The sequence below is a fragment of the Vigna umbellata genome, chromosome 9 (assembly GCF_029865625.1).
Source record: "Vigna umbellata cultivar VRB3 chromosome 9, Vumbellata_1.0, whole genome shotgun sequence".
In the NCBI taxonomy this organism is placed as follows: Eukaryota; Viridiplantae; Streptophyta; class Magnoliopsida; order Fabales; family Fabaceae; genus Vigna; species Vigna umbellata.
This window is the reverse complement of record NC_142173.1, coordinates 47416644-47425749: the sequence shown is the minus strand read 5'-3', so window position 1 is coordinate 47425749 and position 9106 is coordinate 47416644. Positions and strand designations below refer to the sequence as shown.

At 30.3% G+C, this 9106-nt stretch overlaps 1 protein-coding gene across 1 annotated transcript; it reads left to right on the top strand.

Annotated features, from left to right (window-relative positions):
• The first annotated feature begins 3847 nt into the window (after nt 1-3847).
• LOC148193717 (cyanogenic beta-glucosidase-like) lies at nt 3848-8158 on the top strand. Its single transcript, XM_088098987.1, has 13 exons — nt 3848-4017; nt 4826-4895; nt 5129-5187; nt 5285-5360; nt 5474-5551; nt 5660-5747; nt 5924-6179; nt 6280-6395; nt 6988-7196; nt 7285-7316; nt 7401-7503; nt 7663-7771; nt 7849-8158. Exons 1-13 carry the CDS (start codon nt 3850-3852, stop codon nt 8018-8020), a joined length of 1536 nt encoding a protein of 511 aa, XP_087955113.1. The 5' UTR covers nt 3848-3849; the 3' UTR covers nt 8021-8158.
• Nucleotides 8159-9106: the final 948 nt, after the last annotated feature.

Below are 9106 nucleotides of genomic sequence, written 5' to 3'. Positions count from 1 at the left end.
CCCTTCTTCAAAGGGGTGGAAGAGAGAGTGTTTGCTTCGTCTTTGCCAAAGATACAAACCCTAGGACGTCCTAAAGCTTATATACTATTCTAAAATTACAGAAAATCTAGGCCCAAGCCCATAAGTGTGCCGCTCAACGGTAAAGTACCGCTCAGCGGTGAGTGCGTGAGTAGTTTCTTCCCCTCAGCGGCCATTTTGCTGAGCGGCAGTTGCGGCTTCTCCTTTTGCACTTTTTGATATCTTTTCTGATTCCATCTCTCTCCTTCCTCACTTCTTTCACTAAATTCACCTTAAAACCTGCACAAAAACACTGAAATCAAGCATAAACCTGTCCAGCTCTCTTATTTCTGAAAATATGAATAAAAGCATGATTTCAAGCTAGTTTCTAAGTATAAAGGTTGCTTTTAGTATCAATTTTAAGCATGAAAATAACAGTTTTTCAACTGTTATCATTAGGCCCTACCCATTCAAAAAAATAATTTTCATAATTTGCTCAGACACGTGCATTGAAGTCTACATCATAAAATTGATAAGATTTTGGCAGCATTTCACATTGGTCTCCGAAATACACGAAATGAGAGTAGTCAACGATGACCACAATCAATTTTGCATTCGGAGAACAACACAATACTGAACCGAAATTTTATTAATCTTATCGATAAACTTCGATTGACATGTTATTGCAAATTATGAAAATTAATTTTCTCAAACTGTCCAATCGGACAATTCAAAATTTAACACAAACGATTAAAAGATTATTCGTTTGTGTTAAATTTCAAACGAGAACTAAGTGTCACTCAATGATTTGATACTTCTAATAACACAACTAATACATGCATATTGAAAAGCCAATAACACATGCACACTTTAGAGTAGAAAACATGCATACACAAAACCCCATTACATGCATACACAAAACGGACCGAAACTTTTCAGGTTAATAAAAGTTTATCAACCAACAAGCTAACCTGAAAGTAGATTCCAAATGAAAGGGAGGGAAATCGAGGAGGGAATGGCCTAAAACGTAGCCCAAAAACAGTCAAAGAAGCCGCCCAAGAACACGTAAGAGACTGCACAAAAACGGACCGAAAATGATTTTCAATCGGTTCAAATCAAAGATATTTCATCACAGGGCAATGTAATCGGATTGAAAGTAAATTTAAACGGTCCAAAAGAGAGAAAACGCACCTCGAAAATCAATGGCGCAGCAGTGTTCGCGGGGAAGACGAATTGCTCGCGGGTTCGCGTTTCCCATATTAATATTGTTAGACGTCCAGTACTCTGGGGCCCCGACGTCTATAATATTATAGACATCCGGCCCAGCACTAATATGACGTCTTTGGGAATTTAAAATTGATATTCGCGGGGGGTTTAGACGTCCGTTTACGGGGCTTGGACGTCTATAATATTATAGACGTCCGTGGTAGGGGCCCGGACGTTTACGAGGCTGAACAAATTAACGCTTCAACTTCCCAGGTCAGCCTCTTAAACGTCCATCCTGGGGGGCACGGACGTCTATAATATTGTAGACGTCCGGGCCCCCAAGACGGACGTCTAAGTTCTTGACAGGGTGGTTGAAGAATTAATTGGCTTTAGCCCCTTAAATGTTCGTCTTGGGGGGTCGGACGTCTATAATATTATAGACGTCCATGCCCCCCAGGATGGACGTTTAAGAGGCTGACATGGAGAGTTGAAGCGTTAATTTGTTCAGCCTCGTAAACGTCCGTCCCCCTTAGACGGACGTTTATAACATTATAGACGTCCGTCCCCCACACAACGGACGTCTAGAGTTTGACTTATTTACGAATATGCCACCGGTCAATTATTTACGTTGGTGCTTTTACGAACGAACGTCTATGGGGAGACGTTAAAAGCCAATTCTGCACTAGTGATATATATATATATATATATATATATATATATATATATATATATAAAACAATCTTCAAATTTACCAATATAAATTTCAATTTTAGAATAATATTCAAATTAAAATAAATCGTTATTTTTATATTTTTAAAAGTTGAAAGAGTTTATGATTTTAAGTTGTTAATAATACACTTATTTTTATATTAACGAAATTATTATTTAAATTTAACATAAATATATTAAAATTTTAACATAATTACTATTCACAATATTTTATTATTTAATTTATTTTCGATTTGTTAATGATGTCATTTATTAATTTACGTATTTTTAGTTATTATTATTAATATTATTATTATTATTATTATTTGTCATTATTCACATATTTTATAAAATATTTTGAATTCTTCATATTTTAAATTTTGTTCCCATATAAAATTTAAACGTTTAGGATAAGTTATATATATAATATACACGAAAAAGTTGTTTAAAAAGTATTAAAAAAATGCATTAAGAAAACTATGAATAAAATTATAAAATATGGGTATTACTCTATTGAACTTCGTATTGTAGTGACAAATTTTATCCATTAAATTTTTTGAATAAAAATATGTTTAAAATAGTTTTCAATGAGTGTAAATAGTTTTTTATACTTTATTTAAAAATATTCACACAATCTTTTCATACCAATTTAAAAAAAAAATAATGATATTAAAAAGTAAAACATTCACTCATTCCTTAAATGTAAATTATTTTAAAAAAAATTGAAACATATTTTGTATTTAATTTTATTTTTACAAAAGAAGAACCCAAAGAGGAAGAGAGAGTGTTCCCACAAACCCTAACAGCACTTCAAGCTCTCCTCTGAGTGAAATCGCGCCTCCAAAAAACCAAAGACCCAAACCCCTTCGTGTTTTAGGTTTAAATAAGCTCAAACTGTCAATCAGCGAAAGTGGCGCTCTACGCCCCTAGAGGGGGTGCCTAGGCGAGAAATTCTAGCAGCAAAATGGCGCTCAACGCCCTCTGCTAAGGGTCGCTCAACGCGAGCACACAAGAAATCAGCTTTTGTTCAATTTGTGAAGGTGGCGCTCAATGCCCCTGACCCAAGGGCCCTTAGCCTGACTTTGCTGCACTGCATTTTTTTCTCTTTTTCTGCAGATTTGCTTGCTTATGTGGTTGGTTCAGTTCTTTACATTGTTGGAGATTCTTCCAAGCACATTATTAGCTACAAAATAAAGGGATTTTAGATGAAATTACATCAAAGTAGCTCAAAACACAATTATTTATAAAACTAAGATAAAAGATAGGATTAAGCAAGTTAAAAGCTAAAAAGTAGTTGATTTTGCTACTAAATTGATGCTTATGGTAAGAATTAGCCTTGTCAATTGTATCAGATAATGATTTAAAAATACTAACACACAATTATTTGAATAAAAGATTTTAATATAAATAATTTTATAACAAAAGTGTTTCCTTATTTTAAAATACATAATTTCTCACTAAATCATGTTTTAAGTTTTCTAACTTTTTTTTTCTATTGGTGTAATTGAAAATCCAAGACAGTAGAGTTAATCCTTGTGATAGTTATTCAATTTGGATGGATTAATTTATTTATTTATTCGTATAAGGTAAGTTTCATCTCTTTCTCTTAATTTTTTCCTAATATAGATGTTGTATATGAGCTTCTTAGATTTTATTACATAAAAAAAGTAACAAAATCCTAACTTTGACTGAGTGGTGAGTTATAATGTTTTTTAGATTTGATTTATAGATTTATTTTTCATCCAGAATAATTCCAAACTGCACTGAATTTTGTAGATTAAATTAGTAGTATTGACTAATACAATTTGAGTATATGGCTGAGCTTCATTCTAAATTACTTATAAAGCTATATTTAGCTATAACTTTATGTTCTTCTTCTCTCTATAAAATGGAATATTACACATCATAGCTTCAGTAAGCAGAATCTAAGATTCAGCAATGAACATGGCATGCAACCACTTTATTCTCCTTCTCTTCTTCGCTCTTCCTCTCACATCACAATCAATTACTTTTGTTGGTCCTGCATCTATCGTCGATGTTTCTTCACTCAATCGAAGTAGTTTTCCAACAGGCTTCGTTTTTGGAACAGCATCAGCAGCCTACCAGGTATACATATTTCAGTTTCATTTTTGTATTACATTGAAATTTTTTTCTAATATTAACTAGTCAGATTTGGAACTACATCTCTTGAAGTTTAATTAGCAACCAACGTGTAATGTTATAATACCATCTGATCAAAGATCCTGTAGTTCATATATACACAGTGTTGTTATCACTTAGTTTAAAAAATAACTATTCAAATTTGAATGAAGAAAGAGAGCATATAGTTATAGATGTATTTATCATTCTATTCATTGTACAAAGTAAATAAAGATGACATTATTTATTCTATTGGCAGAAACCTTGTGACAAATCTTATATCAACTATAAATAAAGTAAATTTACAATATTTACAAATATCACCTTACCATATAAAGTATATGCAAACCTCATTATCTTTAATGGACTTTTCATACAAAAACATTACATATGTAAAATCATGAATTATTGTACCTGAGTTGACACAAGTGTCTTATGTATATATACACATATAGATATTCTGCTGATAAAAAAGTAAATGTATTTTATAAAATTGAATTAAATTTAAACTAATTTTATAAGTTGAATTAGGTTATTCTTTTATAAATAAATGTAAGTTGTTAGTATGTTGTTCATAAAAAGAGTTAAACTCGTAACTTTTTTCACTCTTTTTTTTCAAACTCTTCAAACCAACTTTATATCTCTCAATGTTAATGCAAAAAGTTGAATTAGGGTTAAAATTTACTTGTTAGTAATGCTCATAATTCATTCCTAACAAGAAGTTAACCTTTAAAATTTGAATCTAAACTCACATAATTTTATGTTCATGTTGTAGTACGAAGGTGCTGCAAAAGAAGATGGAAGAGGACTAAGTATGTGGGATGTATTCACCCACAAATATCCAGGTATATTTTGTTGGAGTTTCATATTCATTAAACATAAGAAGATTTCGTAATATATAAGTAAGTTGAAATTTTATCGTAAAAAGTTAATTTTATAAGATTCAGTTAAATTTAAAATTTACAGTTTAATATTTTTTATGTTTTCATCTCTAACAATCTAACCATCTATAAAGTAATTTTATGAGCTCAGTGTAACGTTTTAAAATAGCCTAATTATACATGTATAATACTTTCAGACAAAATAAAGGATAAAAGTAATGGAGACGTAGCAGTTGATCAGTATCATCGCTATAAGGTAAAGTCCAAATTCTTAATCAATGATGAAACCAAGTATCACTTTCCCTCAAAGTAATTAATCATTTTTCTAATGTTGTTTTCTGTTTATATAACAGGAAGATATTCATATAATGAAGAATATGAATCTGGATGCTTACAGATTCTCCATCTCTTGGTCCAGAATCCTACCAAGTGAGATCAAAGTTCATCAACAATTATTAATTATTTTCGTAATTATTGTATTTGTACCTTTCATGTTAATGATTTCAATGTTAATGATTTCAATCTTTGTAAATCATAAATAGAAGGAAAGCTGAGTGGAGGTATAAATCACGAAGGAATCGATTATTACCATAACCTCATCGATCATTTGCTACTTAACGGTCAACATTAATTCTTTACTCTTTTTTTTTCTTAATTAAAAAGTTTACATTTTATAATAGATTTTGAAGAAAGTGACAATGGTTATATGCGAAATATTAATATTTCAGGTATACAACCATATGTGACACTTTTTCACTGGGATATTCCTCAAGCTTTACAAGAAGACTACGGTGGTTTCTTAAGTCCTCTCATTGTGTAAGTTTTACAAAATTTATCTTTTATGTCATAACTAAAAATAAAAATACGAATGATATGTAAGATAACTTAGTAATCTAATTTCCATAAATAGTTACTTCCTTGATGTTAACTTTACACTAATTTATTATCATTATAACTACCATGAATATAATTCATCCATCACTGATTTTCAGAAATGATTTTCAAGACTATGCGGAACTTTGTTTCAAAGAATTTGGAGATAAGGTGAAACATTGGATTACTTTAAACGAGCCATGGTCTTTTAGTAGGGGTGGTTATGCACTTGGGAGCTTTGCACCAGGTCGATGTTCCCAATGGTTAAATCCAGAATGCACTGGTGGTGATTCAGGAACAGAACCTTATGTAATTTCACATTATCAACTACTTTCTCATGCAGCAGTTGTTCAAGTGTACAAGAAAAAGTATCAGGTTTTTCAGTCTTCACCAAAAGCTACACTTCAGCATTGCTATAAGGGTTAAATTATTTTTGTACAACTCTTGTACTTAACATTTGGAACACTTTGCTTAGGAATCTCAAAGGGGAGTGATAGGCATAACACATGTGTCTCATTGGTTTGAGCCATTTTCAAATACCACATCAGATAAAGAAGCTGCTCAACGAGCTCTTGACTTTATGTATGGATGGTAAGTACTTCACTCTCCATTTAAATATTACCACTCTTAAAAATAAAATTATGTTAGAATATAAAATTTAAGATTAACTCAACCTTGTAAAATCGATTTATAACATGAAGTTTATACTTATTTATATACTGTGAACGGTCTTATTGTCCGTATATTCGAAACTTTCAACACATGTCCTTCATAATGAGAAATATATATATTGAGTTTAGGGACAAAACATTAATTATTGGTATGATAATGTTGTACAATAGGCTGGACAAACAAAAAATCTCGTTATAATAGACTTTATAGTCATGATATTATATTAAGAAGTGAATTTTAAACTTATACAATCATATAAGATTGTACTCATTTATATATTATAAATTTATATTATAACTATAATTGATGTGGAATAGCTTGAGTTATGTAGAGTCACACTACTTAAAGTTGTTATTACGTGTTATATTGTTCTTCTATTTTCAAGAATAAAATATTGTAAGTTTTGGATTTGTACTACATTATATTATTTTGGTAGTAGGTATGTGAATAATTTGGAGTTATTCAACAAAGAAAAGTCTGAAATTTTGATATTTTGTAATAATAAATATAGGTACATGGAACCATTGACATCAGGAAAGTATCCAGAGAGCATGCGTTCCTTAGTTGGTAAAAGATTACCAGAATTCACTAAAAAAGAAGCAAAACTTCTTGTTGGTTCATTTGATTTTCTTGGATTAAACTATTACACCACTTACTATGCTGCCGATGCACCCAAAACCAAACCTAATTATGAAACAGATTGCAAGGCCAATCTTTCATGTAAGTAGAACTTTAACTATCACTTATTTAAATAACATATCTTATAATTTCATAATATCACATTTTGTTTTTTTGTTTTGTGGGCTAGCTATTCGTAATGGCGTTCCAATAGGTCCATCGGTATGTATGCAATCATTTGAAATTTTATGTTCATATTATTATTGGTTTATTTGGTTTTGAATAACTTCATATTTATATTTGCAGAGCAGTTCTAGTTGGTTATACGTTTATCCTAAAGGAATTAGAGAATTGTTGCTCTATACAAAAGAAAAGTACAACATTCCTTTGATTTACATAACTGAAAATGGTAATTAAATCAAATCATCATTTTATTATCTTTGAAATATCTCATTAAGTAATTATTTAGACAAAATTATTTAAAATATGTAGCCTTAATTTAACTATTTGCATGCTTATAAGTAATTTTCTTCTATCATTTTTAACGTATATTGCTTTTCATTTGAAGGTGTAAGTGAATTGGACGAACCGACAGTATCATTAAGGAAATCCCTTTACGATAAACATAGAGTTCACTACTATTATCACCATCTCTATTATATAAATTCGGCAATTAGGTAATTAATGATTTCTTTATTGCTCAAAAATTATTTTATTTGCAAATTTAATTTATTTATTTTATTGACTTTACTAGGGATGGCGTAAACATAAAAGGATATTTTGCATGGTCATTGTTGGACAACTTCGAATGGAATGATGGTTATGCAGTACGCTTTGGAATTCACTTTGTGGATTATAAGGATGGCTTAAAACGATATGAAAAACTCTCTGCAAAATGGTTTAAGAACTTTCTTAAAAGGTCTTAGATTATATAGTTAGTTCTTAATATTTAAGGCACTCTACTATTAGAATAAATATTGATAGAGTAAGGATTCTTGCAAAGCTCATGTAATAGATATAGGGTTAAATGATTCCATTGGTTTTCATTTTTGTAGAAAAAATTGTAGTCGGTCCTGTATTTTTATTGGTTCCGATTTGGTCCTTAATATGAAAAAGTGGATACAATTAGTTTTTTCGTTAATAATGTACTAACATTATTAAAGAGGTGTCACATGTTACTTATTTTTTTTTCAATTTTCTTAAAAATAAAAATTTGTCACATGTTAAAGTAACATCATGTCATATGACAGAGATAATGTGATGTCACTATGTCAGTATCACATATTACTCTCATGTCTGGTGTCATTGTTTAGTTTTAATTTGATCTTTATATTTTTATTTTATCTCAATTAAGTCATAATATTTTTATAATTAAACAATATTGTCACTCTTCAAATAGTAACGAAATTTAATTTTTATATAAATGTTATGCAATAGTATACTTCTAAGTATTTTCGCATGCACGCGGACGACCCAGGTTTGATCCGCGACAACGATGCCAAAAACTTGATAACATTTTGTCAAGTATACCAAATTGTTTCAAGTGGTAAAAGTAAATACGAAGTATTGTTCTCCCAAGGGAATTGAGTTACGTCATCTAATTGGACTCATTTACTGGTTTCATGAATCACATGAAAATAAGACCTTGCACAACATATCATTATTTCATTCAAACATTCACATCAAGGCCCTAATTCCTTAGCAACTAGTTATAAATTCGTATATCAAAGTGTTAATCACTTAGTCAATTTAATATACAATTTGCATTAAATCAGATGCTAAGAATGACTAAGTTATTGAGTCTATCCCTAGATCCCAAATCACTTAGATGCTCTATCTATGTCCATGTTCAAAGTTACTTTCTAGTAAGCAGAGACATTCAAATAACATTATATTTCCATATAATGAAAATACATTCAAGAAAGAGCATATGAACGAACAACGATATATTGCACAAGAATTTTACATCATAGTGAAGTCATTACATCCAATTTCAACGAAAGAGAAATTTA

Coding starts and splice junctions, on each gene's coding strand:
- LOC148193717 (XM_088098987.1), top strand. CDS start 3,850: ATGAACATGGCATGCAACCACTTTATTCTCCTTCTCTTCTTCGCTCTT. Junction 5,188..5,284: donor ATCAGTATCATCGCTATAAG/GTAAAGTCCAAA, acceptor TTTATATAACAG/GAAGATATTCATATAATGAA. Junction 7,317..7,400: donor GCGTTCCAATAGGTCCATCG/GTATGTATGCAA, acceptor TTATATTTGCAG/AGCAGTTCTAGTTGGTTATA.